At 37.5% G+C, this 13,676-nt stretch overlaps 1 protein-coding gene across 1 annotated transcript; it reads right to left on the bottom strand.

Moving 5' to 3' along the window:
• Nucleotides 1-3,869: 3,869 nt before the first annotated feature.
• LOC126703961 (uncharacterized) lies at nt 3,870-5,013 on the bottom strand. The gene is made up of 2 exons (XM_050403010.1): nt 4,552-5,013; nt 3,870-4,277 (listed from the first exon to the last, which is right to left on the bottom strand). Exons 1-2 carry the CDS (start codon nt 5,011-5,013, stop codon nt 3,870-3,872), a joined length of 870 nt encoding a protein of 289 aa, XP_050258967.1.
• Nucleotides 5,014-13,676: the final 8,663 nt, after the last annotated feature.

The following is a 13,676-nucleotide window of genomic DNA, read 5'->3' as shown; positions in this document are numbered from 1 at the left end:
TTTTTTCTTTTTCTCGGCTTATGTCATCCTGTTTTTAATAGAAATATTGCCGAAATGATTTTTTTAATTCATTGAATTTTTTTACTATTTTTTTTGGAATTTTCTTGCCCGTGTTGGATAGGAACGGAATTCAGGACGAAATTGTTTTTCACTTTTTCTCGGCCTATCTCAACCCGGTTTGTATAGAAACATTGCCGAAATGATGTTATTTAATTTATTTAATTTTTTTGGAATTTTCTAGCCCGGGTTAGGTAGGAACGGAATTTGGGACGAAAATTTATCTCTCTCTTTCTCGGCCTATCTCAACTCGGTTTGGAGAGAAATAATGCCGGAATAATGTTTTTTAATATTTTGAATTTTTTTGCTATTTTTTTTGTAATTTTCTAGCCCGGGTCGAGAAGGAACGTAATTCGGAATGAAAATTTATTTTTCTCTTTCTCGACCTATCTCAACCAGGTTTGGATAGAAATAATGCCAGAATGATGTTTTTTTTTTAATTTTTTTTTAAAATTTTTTGCATTTGTTTTTTTGGAATTTTCTAGCCCGGGTCGGGTAGAAATGGAATTCAGAACGAAAATGTTTTTCTCTCTTTCTTTGCCTATCTCAACCCGATTTGGATAGAAATAATGCCAGAATGATGTTTTTTAATTTTTTGAATTTTTTTTAAAAATTTTCTAGCCCTGGTCTGGTAGGAACGGAATTCGGAACGATAATTTTTTTTCTCTCTTTCTCGGCTTATCTCAACTCGGTTTGGATAGAAATAATGCCAAAATGATTTTTTTTTTTGAATTTTTTTTAGGGATTTTATAACTCGGGTTGGGTAGGAACGGAATTTGGGTTGAAAATTTTTTTCTCTCTCTGTCGGCATATCTCAACTCGGTTTGGATTGAAATATTTCTCGAATGATTTTTTTTTTTTAAATTTTATAGCCCGGATCAGGAAAGAACGTAATTCGGAACGAAAATTTTTTGCTCTCTTTCTCTACCTATCTCAACCCGGTTTGGATAGAAATAATGCCGGAATGATGTTTTCTATTTTTTTGCAATTTTTTTTGGAATTTCTTGCCCGAGTCGGGTAGGAACGTAATTCGGAACGAAAAAAAAAATTTCTCCGTTTCTCGGCCTATCTCAACCCGGTATGGATAGAAGTAATACTGGAATGATGTTTTTTAATTTTTTGAAATTTTTTTCTTTTTTTTGGGAATTTTCTAGCCCGGGTCGGGTAGGAACAAAATTCGGGACGAAATTTTTTTTCTCTTTTTCTCGGTCTATCTCAACCTGGTTTGGATAGATATAATGCTAGAATTATTTATTTTTTTTAATTGTTTTAATTTTTTTGCTATATTTTTTGGGATTTTCTTGCCTGGGTCGGGTAGGAACGAAATCCGGGTCGAAATTTTTTTTCTCTTTTTCTCAGCCTATCTCAACCCGGTTTGGATAGAAATAATAACAATATGATGTTTTTTAATTTTTTGATTTTTTTTGGGAATTTTATAACCCAGGTTGGGTAGGAACGGAATTCAGGTCGAAAATTTTTTTCTCTCTCTGTCAGTGTATCTCAACCTGGTTTGGATTGAAATATTTCTCGATCGTGAAATGTAGGTTAGGAGTGAGATCTAGTTTAACGGTCAAAATCTCAGTATGTTGGGTAACTATACATAGTGTTGAGGGAGCACATATTCTCAAGATGAAATTCATAAACTTTTTCTATAGAGACACGAAATATCCTCTTTAGATAAGTTTGATAAAACTGGTTATTCAGAGCCAACCACTTTAGTAAAGAGTTACTAAAGTTCATATTTTATGAAATTAGATTTCATAAATATGAATAACTAAAAGATTAAACTAGGTACTCAAGGAATAAAATAGTTGTTTACAAAGTGACAGTTCATTATAACTTTGTTCACTATGGATATTTAATGGATGGGTCAAATGATATCATATTAGAGTCTTGAGATATATAATTTATTAATAAGGCCTAGAGTGCAATTATATTTCCATAGTGGTACTTGTTATATAATTAATGGTAGCTTTGCACTTGTCAAGAGTTGACAGATAAGTCTAAGGCACATTGGAGCTAGAGCCTTATTAGTCCCTTTGGTCCCATCCCAAGCCACACACTTAAGCCCAATTGGGCTGACCCAAAAGGCTAACCTAATTAGATAATCAGCTATTTATTTAATAAGAGTTATTAAATAAAGTAACCACCAAGGTAGTTAGTATGTACGTATGATTAAAAGAAGAGAAAAATAGTTTTTCTCTACAAGATCTTGGAAATACACTTTTTCAAAAAAATAAAAATAAAAATAAAAAATCAACGTACACAAAAACTGATTGAAAGACCACTTATCTTGGGCATCACGTGGAATTGGAATAAAGATCGAAGGTATTCTCAAGTTTTGTTTTTGAATTTCCCTGCATCAAGGTACGCTTTCTTTTTTTTGTTCTAGAATTCAAGGTTATATGTTATCTCTCATGAATGAAGTAGATCCTTATGTTGCTTCTGCTGTGGGTTTTTGTATGAGATGTAAAACTAGTTTTTCCAACACATAGTCCTTTAGTGTCTTCAATTCTACCACGCCTTTTTCTTTAAACAGGGCTTCCCTGATGGGAGCCCTCAAATCCTCTACGCATCCTTACATTTCTTGAAACCTTTCTTGGAGTACTTCAATTATGGATTCCCTTTACTTATTAATCTTAACTCTAGTACTATTAATTCCCTTCAAAGGCTATTTGTGTGCCCAACGCGATTAGTGTGTCTGCGTATCGATTCTCGCTCCTTTGAGTGTGCTCTATTTCAAATGTACAAAACTTTTCCTCCATCTTTTAGGCTAGTGTCCTGTACAGGGCTAAACTTGGTTCCTTTAGAGAAAAACTCCCTTTATCCTGGTTGACTACCAAATTGGAGTCGCCTATCACCTTTAGGTGTTTGATTCCCATCTTGAGGGTTGTTGCCAACCCTGTTAGGTAAGCCTTGTATTCCACTGTATTATGATAACTACAATAGCCATTGATATATTTTGCCAGACATAATGGGTTGTTGGAGAAGCGCTTTGACTGCGTGGGATTTCGTCATCAATGTATCTCATAAGCCAAGAAGTAATGGCATAGTCTTTGCGACACATAGACAATCACTAAGCATACCCTTTCTGCCCTAGGATAATGGGTTTCAACGTCCCTCAGGGCACGGCTTATGTAGTAGATTGGCTGTTTAATGCCACCTCCATCTTCTTGGGCTATCAAAGCCCTAATGGCAGACGAGCTTGAGGCTAGGTAAAGCAGCAACAGTTTCCTACAATCGGCGCTTGCAATGTGGGGAGGTTCATCATAATATGTTGTAGCTTTTGAAAGCTTTCTATTGTGTGTCCCCCCACTCAAAGCCTTGTCTTTTCTTTAGCAACTTCGTAATAGTTGAAGTGATTGATGCTAAACCAGGGATAAACCTCCTGATGTAAGTGACCTTGCCCATAAAACTTTTCAACTCTTTGACTGTGGCTGGCGGCTTCATAGTTGTTATTACCATTGCTTTGGCTGGATCTATGTCTTTCCCTCTACTGTGGACCAAAAATCCCAAATTTCTTGACAGATACTCCAAAGGCGCACTTCAACAGGTTCATCCTTAGCTTAAAAATTTTGCATCTTTCTAACACCTTTCTTAATACCTTGACATGATATTCTCGCTTTCTCAACTTTAGCACTATGTCATCTACGTAGTCCTCCATTTCTCACTGCATCTTGTCATGAAATATGGCAGTCATGGTAGGCTGATAAGTTGTGCCTGCGTTTTTTTAATCTGAAGGGCATCACTGTGTAATAAAAATTCCCGATAGGCGTTCTGAAAGTAGTCTTTTCCGCATCCTTCAGTGTCATTCAAATTTGATTGTACCTACTGAACCCATCCATAAAGGAAAACATGGCATTTCCTACAACAGAATCTATCAGAAAGTCCATGTTAGGCAATGGGAATTCGTCTTTGGGATAGACTTGATTAAGATTTCTAAAATCGATGCAGCATCGTATTTGCCCGTTCTTCTTTTTCATCGGTACAATGTTGGACAACCACCGTGGGTGTTGAATCAGTTTGATGAACCCAACCGTTAATAATTTTTGCACCTCCTTTACTATCTGCTCCTCTATTTCAATGTGGAACACTCTGGCAGGCAAGGCTACAGGCTTGGCCCCAAGATCCACATTGTGCATGTGTACCACCAACCCTGGGTCTAAGCTAGGTGTCTTGCTGTAATCCCTTGCGAAAATGTCACTAAACTCCTTTAATAGCTATATCAGTTCTACATTTTCTTTTATTGACAACTTTGAGCTTATTGAAATTGGTCTCAGCTTCTGTGGGTCTGTGCCCAGGTCAATCTTTTCCAGCTTTTCTTCTGCCATTACTTGCACATTTTTTCTACCGCAATTTCCTTTTCACTTTCCGTGTCACAGAGCATACTAGGGTCTTATGCTGAGGCTCTCTTCTAGGACCCCTTTGCATACTATAGGTGGGCCCCGTGCATCTTCATAATTTATATACTATCCTATCGTTAAGTGTTCGAACCTTGACGCATTGTGGCGTATTGTCTAGCTCCGAAGTCAGGGCTTCTTTCCTTTTTCTCTTTCGCATCAACAACTCCGTCAAGTCAGGTTCTAGGTCGTCTTGGATGTCCTCCCATTTGGGGACAAAAGTGCCATGCGGCTTAGATACTGAACTTTCTCCATACGGTGCCCATTCATCGTAGAACATGGTCTTAACCAAGTGGGCCTCTACTTGCTTGAACGGGGATGTGTTTGCTGATATCCGTATCATCCTACCATTCAATCTCCCTTTCACGCACTGGTGATAGGTGGATGGAATTAGACGATGCTTGTGTAGCCATGGCCTTCCCAACAATATATGATAGAAAACTTCTATCTTTACCACATGGAATTGGGCTAAGGAGGCTATTAAGCCCACCTTAAGCCATTGTCGTATGTGCCCTGCGGTGTACTCACCTCTTCCTCCAAACCCCGTCACTTCCATTTGTCATCCTTGAATCTTGCTTTTTGGTATTCCTGCTGCTTGTAACGTGTTGAGTGGGATGAGATTTACTAAAGCGTCCATGTTAACTAGAGCTCATTTAATGGGAATCTAGTTTATGGAGGCCGCTAGGTAAAGAGGCCTTCTATGGTCTGAATATCCCACCTCCATGTCTTCATCACTGAAGGTGATCTCATTAGTGTCTTGCAGGAAGGCTCTGTCAGTCCGGGCTTCTATAGTAAGACATTCTACCCCCGCTCCTAAAGCAATGCTTACCAAAGCCTTCATGGCCATCCTTCCTTCGTTTGTCATGAGCTCCAGCTAGTTAAACAAGTTTTTGAAACGAGAGCTTTTCTACAGGGTGGTGACAGCTACAGCAATCAGAGTGGCCTTCCCTCTTCGTCCTCACCTGAGTCTGCACAAATGACAACTGCTGCTACCCCCTTCCCCTTATGATTGGGGAGTGGGTTCCTTTGCACTTCTGGTTGGGACAACTCAAGAGTTCCTTCTTTGATTCTACAGTGCACTAGTCTGCAGAATGCCTAGCATTCTGTGGTGGCGTGCTGCATATAGTTATGCAAATGGTAGAAACGTGGGTCTTTCTATTCTTCTTTAGTGGGCTCTCTAGAGACTTGATTGGGTTTGAAAACACCATATGCAATCCATTTTTCTAGGAGCATATCCAACTTCTTTGGTGTGCTTTGTATTGGCGAAGGGCTCTTGTAGTCCCTTCCTTTTGACTTCCTTCTCTTCTTACTGGTGGACACTGTCATGGCCTACAAGGTGGACTTTCGCTCTTTGGGCTTGTCAGAGCTAGGCCTGACTGATTGGGCCGTCTTTCTAGCCTTTTGCAATAGCTGCGCAAACTGGAAAATTTCTAAGTTTTCTAGGACAGCTCTATACTCCATGATCATATTGCCCATACACATTTCCACCAACGTCTTCTCGTTACAGTGGTCATAGCAATCGAGGGCTATGTCCTTGAACCTTTTGACATACTCTGTAAGGTCTTCGCCTCTTCTTTGCTTAGTGCCTTGCAAAGTTGCTAGCATCATCGTTTCTTCTTCGTGGAAATACTTGGTGCAAAACACGTCTACCATATCATCCCACGTTGGGATTGATCCTGGCTTCAAGCTAGTATACCAGGTATATGCCTAGTCATATAAGGACTTTGAAAACTCTCGAAGGTAAAGATCCTTGTCTGTTGTGTAGGGACCGAGGGTGTCAATAAACTTACTTACATACTCGATAGCACTTCCCCTTCTGCTATCATACTGTGTGAAGGTTCGCGGCTTGTATCTATCGGGATACGGCTTGCTAAGTATCCTCAATGGGTAGGGAGGTCTTCATGAATAGAATCTCTTCTTAGGCGCCTTGGCCTTCTCTTGCTCCAACAGTGCTGCTATGTCAGCCATCATGATGAAGTGTTGTTTGCATTCTGTGAGCCACCACCCATAGGGGTTCTTCGTTGTCTGCTACATGTTCGGGGTCATGTTGGCCCCCCTTTTCTTTAGTCATGTCTGCGTTTCACTGGTGCATTTCATCCATCAACTGCTGTTAGGAATGCTGTATAGATTGCAATACTTCAATGAAGAAGTTAGTATTGTCAGCGGAATTCATTTGCTGCTGCTATGGCCCAACCCCCCGCTCTATTAGCACCCTCTACTTGATTAGGCTAGTGCAGCGTGGCTAGCCTTGATTCTGCCTGCGATGGCACGACACTCATATTTCGCGTCGTCTTTAATCTTGGAGGCATAACTTGCAAGAAACTTGCTTGCTTTCCCTGTCTTTCTCCCAACTCCCCAATGAAGTCACAAATTTAAATATGGTGAGCCCTTTTGTAATGTTGGGTTTCGATCCCTCATGTTGCACTACGGCCTGTGGGTCTGAGGTAAAAGAGTTGGGACTGGCCTAAATGGGGCCACACTTTAGGCCAGCTTGTGCATAAGTTGAGTCATCCCAATATAGACACGTTTTGGTAGAACCATCGCGGGCTGAGTGTATGACATGGCCACGGTAGGAATAACTATTACAGATGTTATGATAGGAATACTGTACATCAGAATAACTATAATGCTAAACGGAATAAATGAGACTAACACCGAGAAGGAAAACAGCTAATAAGGTTATGACAAAATAATACAACAAATGAAAATAACGCTATAGCAAACAACTAAATAACTAAACAATAAACTAATCACCCAATAAGTATGAATAGTAAAAGGGAGCCAATCTCCAACATAAGTAACCTCAAGGAAGACTTCTGCCGTAGAAGTTACACACTTTGGAAAAGGGGCCTAAATGGTTTAAGCTTCGATTCTCAATCCTTCAAAGAATGGATTTGTCAAGAGGGAGAGGAAAATGTGGTATATTGATGTATGCCCTTATTCCTACCACTTATATCTCTCTGGTTTTTCTGTGTGTTCTTTCTTTTCTCTATTCTTTCTTTTCTACCTCCCCTTACTTTCATTCCTCCTCTTCCATTTTCACTACTAACAGCTACCCCTTTTTATACCATTTGCCATGGTGGGATTTACCATTTTTGCCGCTCAACTACTTTTAGCTCTTTATGGGTGTCCTTTTAGGACTGCCCACTGGCCTACCGACTGCCCAGCCACAACCTCTACTCAGAGTATGTTGGTTGCACCATTCACCACTCCTAGACAGAATTGTTTGTCTCATTTCCTACCAATTTCCACTTCACTCATCTAGATAAGGATCAAGCTTTCTCATCACCTACCTCTATGGCATGCATCAAGTGGTCCCAGCCCACACATACCTCTTTCGGGTGAGATGTCATCCTAGTAGGACATCTTTCCTAAAGAAGCTTGAGCAAGAACCCCAGAATAAACCCATTTTTCTCCCCACCGTCAAACCACACCCTTTGAAAGCCTTGACCTGTGGCCCACCTCCCATGTATTAGTTGGGTACAAGTAGGGGGTGTCAAATGGGTGGGTTTGGGGCGGGCATAATTGGATTGGGTATATAAAACCCATTTACCCATTAAAACCCATTTAACTAATTGCTTCTAACCCAACCCAATTATTATGGGTAAACTCTAACTCACTCAATTACCCAATTATCAAAATTACCAAAATGTCATTAAAGTGAAAACCTCAACACTTTTTTGGATTCCCTTTTCCACTCTCTCTAGTCTCCACTCTACTTTCTCGGGAAAAGGAAAAAAAAAAAGAAAAAACTTTTCTTGGATCTAAAATTTCTTTTTCTTCTTTAGCAAAATCAAAAGATTAGGATTCTTTTTTTCTTCTTTAGCAAAATCAATAGCTGAATTTAGATAAGAACCCAAATAGGATTCATAGGTTTGTCCCTAAACGAATAAAAACTGTGATTTTCCTTCATTTTCTTAGCAACCAAACACAGCCTAAGACCTCTAATTATTAACCCCCAAAAAAAAAACTAATCAAAGCCAAAAATTCCGATCTCAAAGCCAACCCACAACCACAAAAATAAAACCCACAACAACCCAAACCAAGAAAGTCAACCCATAGCCACAAAAGAAAAACTCAGGCAAGATCGGCGAAAGAAAGAAAAAACTTAGGCGAGATCGATGAGGAGTGGAGGAAGAAAGAAAAAAAAGGAAAGGGAGAAGAGAGATCGACGTTGGGCAGGCGAGATTAGTGAGGTGGGTAGGTGAGATCGACGCTGGGCAGGTGAGATCAGCGCTGGGTAGGCGAGATCGGTGAGGTGGGTGCAAGATCGGCACTGGGTAGGCGAGATCAGTGAGGTGGGCACTTGACTCTATAGCCACCGACCCCATTCTCTCCGCCTTCCTCTCCCCATCCTTCTCCACCACTTCGTTCTCCTCCGTCACCTTCTCCTCCATAGCGTCGTGATGGTTTCGAATGGAGAAGGCGGATATGGTTCCTAAGAAGCGAGACTCGGTGGTCTCAGTGTTGTGTTTGTTGTGCCTCATTGTTCTCTGTGAGAGCTAGAGAGAGAAAGAGAGAGAGAAACAGAGAGAGAGAGAGAGAAGTGTTTGGAGGCTGAGAAAATGAAGGAAAATGAAACGTCTGAGGGTTTTTATTTTTATTTTTTTATAAATGTTATGAGAAGGGCTGGGTTGAATTTGGGTATATTTTTTTGTGGTTAAATGGGGTTCAATGGGTTTTTAGTTAAAACCCAATAATCATTGGGTTTAATTAGGTTGATGTCCATTTAACCCAACTAAAAATTGGGTGGGTTTGGGTTCAATTAGAGTGGGTGGGTTTGGGCGAGCAAATGGGTTTGGGCTTACTTTGCCACCCCTAGGTACAAGTAGGTGGTGCCTTGGCCCTTTGTGCATGCTCCACTCCGTTTGAATTTGTTTCTTTCTAGCCTTCACACCATTTCTACTGTCTCTATGTTTGTTTGATTCTGCTATACGTGTTAGTTGGTGTTTATCTTTTGTGGCATGAAGGATGTGTGGGCTTTTGGGCTCATATTTTTTTGCTTTTTACCCCTTCTTGGATTGGGCGTTTCTTGGGCAAAAGCCCTCATCTTCCTACCGAGCCTGTGACCATGGGCCTTTTGGCTACTGATCCTGTCATATCACTTCATCGCGCTTGCTTTAACTTTACCTCTCTTTTTATTTCTTGTTACCCCGTGGGCTTGTGGGCTAATGCTCCTGCCGTTCTAGCCCACTTCTTCATTAATCTTTTACTAAGGGCTTCCTTGGCCCACTTTTCACATCTTTGCCTCTTTTGGGCTTTATTAGCCAACATTCCTACTATGCCAACCCATTTTACTACTTTATTCATCGGGCTTCTTTGGCCCATTTACTTCTTCTTTACCTCTTTTACTCCCATGGGCTTCTTGCTAGATTCTTTGGACTTCCTCGGCCCAATTATCACATCTTTACCTCTTATTACTTTTTGGGTTTATTGGTCGTTAAGCCAACTCACTGAGTTTACTAATTTATTTTTCGGGCTTCCCCAGCCGTTTTACTTCCTCTTTACTTCTTATTATTCCCATGGGCTTACTACTTAATTCCTTGGACTTTCTCGACTCATTTACCTCTTCTTTACCTTTTTTTATTCTTGTGGGCCTACTAGCCATTAATCCTGCCAATTCAGCCTACTGGGCCTATGTCCTTTTTCCATTACTGTTTTCTCCTTCTCACCTTCTCTATTGTTGGGCTTCTTCTGCTATTGGGCCCTTTGTCAAAAATGGGCATCAACAATTATAAATAAATTCTAAACTTAAATCTTACACAACCCATGTTTTTGTTTTTTCCTCAAGTTGCACAATTCAGCAATAGTTTAAAATAAATTTAAGTATTATCTATAAATTTAAATAAAAATTAAAAGGAAAAAGGATGCACAGATTTTCTATCATCTATAAGCTTAAACTTCTTAATTATAGCATATGTTTTCAATATAACACAATAAATAAAAATATTAAAAACCATAAAAATAAAATAAAAATATTAAAAGGAAAAATGATGCATCGATTCTATCATCTATAAGTTTATACTTCTTAATTATAGCATGTGTTCTCAACTATAACTGAAATAAAATAATACAATAAATAAAAATATTAAAAGGAAAAAGGATGCACCAATTCTATCATTTATAAGTTTAAACTTCTTAATTATAACATGTGTTTTCAATTCCAACCGAACCCAATAATTATTAATTTTTTAATAAACCTAATAATTTGTAAATTTTTAGTGGCTTGTGGATTTAGTAATTGTAAAAAAATACCCCCCCCCCCCCCCCAAAAAAAAAAAAAAAAACCATACCTTGAAGAAAACTTACATACCTTTTTTGCACTTCATTGTCTATGGATGTAGCACACTTCAAATGTATAGATGTAGCACTCAAAGAACCTTCCTTATTTAATATATAAATTACCAATTCCTTTAAAAAAAAATAAAAGTACATTTTTTATATATAAATACTATGCAAATAAGTTATTGAAAACTACAGGTTATCCAAATAAACTCTTATACTAATAATAGTTCTTTCAATTTTTTCTATAAAGTAATATGGGTTCTCTTGTGTAATGATCATCACCCCAAAACATTAATTGATTTTTGGTATAGGCTGGGTTTAATTAACAAATCTTTTAATTGGAACTCATTGTTGTAATTATTTTATCTAGTAAAAATGAATTATTTTAATTAGTAAAAACCGTAATAACATTTGTAGGTTTGGATTTTAAAATTTTGAATTATTTTAACTAGTTGTGGGTTTGGATAAGAACCAATAATAACATACCATTTAAGATTTGTTACAAATATATTGTGACTAGGGGCGTTAGCGATGCGGTTTTGGGCCATTTTTAACACTGCACTTTGCGGTGCGGTTTAGCCAAAACTATAACCGCAACCACACTTCATTTTTTAGGCCACATGTGCAGTGTGATGTATAAGATACAGTTTGAATGGTTTGAAACTGGTATATTTTTCAAATTTTTGGCTTTTCTTGTTCAGCCCAAAACTAGTTTTTCCCTTTATTTTGAGCCAAGTTTTAAATTATTGAACTAGTTTTTCTTTATTTTGGACTGACTTTCCTAATTAACACTTGCTAAGGTTATTAAACTTTTTTTTTCCTAAAAACTAGGGTTATTAAACTATTAATAATATATTTAATATTAAAAAAATAAATATATTAATATATAGAAAGGGTGCGGTGTGGTGCAGTTTGTGCAGTTTTCTTATTATAAAATTGCAAATTGCACTGCACCATGCAGTGCAGTGCAGTTATGCCATTTTGCGGGCGGTTTTGGTTCGATTTTTGCGATTTGGTGAACACCCCTAATTGTGACATAGCATTACTTAAAAATTTTCAAAATCATTTAAAATATATTAAAGTGGTTTTTGTTATATAAAAAAAATAATGAGATGAAAATTTTTATTGGAATCATTATTATGGTAATTTTATTATTCACAAATCACACAAAAACTCACATATAAAAAAATAGGCTAAATTGTAAACTCTGCCCCTAAAGTTTGGGGTATTTGAAATTTACTTCTTGAAACTCTATTTCGTTTATATTAGTAGTCTTTCTATTCATATTAGTTCATCCAATAAAATGATGTCATTTTTTTTTTTAATGTCATTTCATTTTTAATTATTTAATTATTCAATTTTTTTAGGTTACAAAAATAATATTGTATCAGTTTATTAGATAAACTAAATACGCGTGACAAATGCCATAATAATGATTGTTAGAGCATTCATATTGGGTCTTGCAAATGCCATATGTTGGTTCAATTTAGCATAAGAGCCCCAAAACCCCCCATTACCCGGTCTTACAAAGTCTTGCAATTGCAAAAAAATTTGCAATTGTGCTACAGTGCCATCCTAAATGTATAATGGCATTGTAGCAAGCTTGTATAAATTATTATTATTATTATTATTACTATATTCTCTCTTTTCTCTCTCTATTTATTACTTTTTTCTCTCTTTCTTTCATTTTCTTCATCTTCCTTCTCTTCTCTCTCACTCTGGTTCTTGGTCTACTATCTCTTCTCCTCAAACCCGAAACCCATTTTCACAAACCCAAAATCCCATGTGGTTGTGGCAGCAACGGAGGTAGGCGTGGGCATGGGTTGTCATCGATGGTGGCGGTGTGGGTTTCCCTCTTTGTCTCCCTCTTCATCTTCCTCTCTCTTTCTCTGATCTCCCACCCCTTTCTTTCTTTCTCAAACTAACGAAAGAACTCCCAGCTAACAATTCAATCCTTGGAAACATGAGATACAATGAAAAACTCTAAAGAATTGGGTTGAACAAATTTATCTAAAATAGATTTCGTTGAACAAGGTGGGTTTGTTCTCAAAACTCCCATGGCTTGCTTATTGAGTAGGTTTCTATTTCGCATGGCTAAAAGTGACGTTCATTATACTATGGGTCCATTTGGATACAACTTATTTTTGCTGAAACTGAAAACTGAAAACACTGTAACAAAATAATTTTTAAATATGTGAATAATACCGTGGGATCCATTTTTAATATTTTTAAACGCATGAACATTGTTGCTACAATGCACGAACAATGATAATTGTCTCCTGCACAGTAAATCCATGTGATTTTACTGTTCATGCGCTGGAAAAAATAAAGAAAAAAAGAAGGAAATGTGAAATAGAAAACGTAGACGCACAATAATCTCTATCCAAACCGGCACTAAGTACTTATTAATAAGGAAATGATTTCAATAGTCATTAACAATTCAATAATAACACTAATATTCATCCAAAAACTAATAATTAAATTATTATATATCAAATAATGTTCTACACAATCAACGATCTAATATGAATGATCCTAACTTATTAGCCATCACAACTAAATCAACAAAGAGGAAAAAAAAAAAAAAAAAAACCTATCAATTTAACCATGAAAGATCTGCATCATCTATAACATCACCATTAATATTTTCAACCTCTTCACTTAGTGCTCGTTTGGATAGCATTGAACTTTGCTGCGTCTGCGTTTTCACTCTTTTTTTTTTTTTTTTTTTTTTTTTTTTTAAATTTCACGCGTTTTGCAGAAAAGGGGGACAAACAACACTGTAGCGGCACTGTAGCGGTACTGTTTATGGGACCCACAACCACTTTATTCATTAAAAAATATTAAAAATGGGTCTCACGGTACTATTTACACATTTTAAAATTATTTTGCTACAGTGTTTTCAGTTTTCAGTTTTCAGTTTCAGCAACAATA

This window comes from Quercus robur, chromosome 10, assembly GCF_932294415.1.
Source record: "Quercus robur chromosome 10, dhQueRobu3.1, whole genome shotgun sequence".
Taxonomy (NCBI): Eukaryota; Viridiplantae; Streptophyta; class Magnoliopsida; order Fagales; family Fagaceae; genus Quercus; species Quercus robur.
This window is presented reverse-complemented; position numbering and strand designations above follow the sequence as displayed.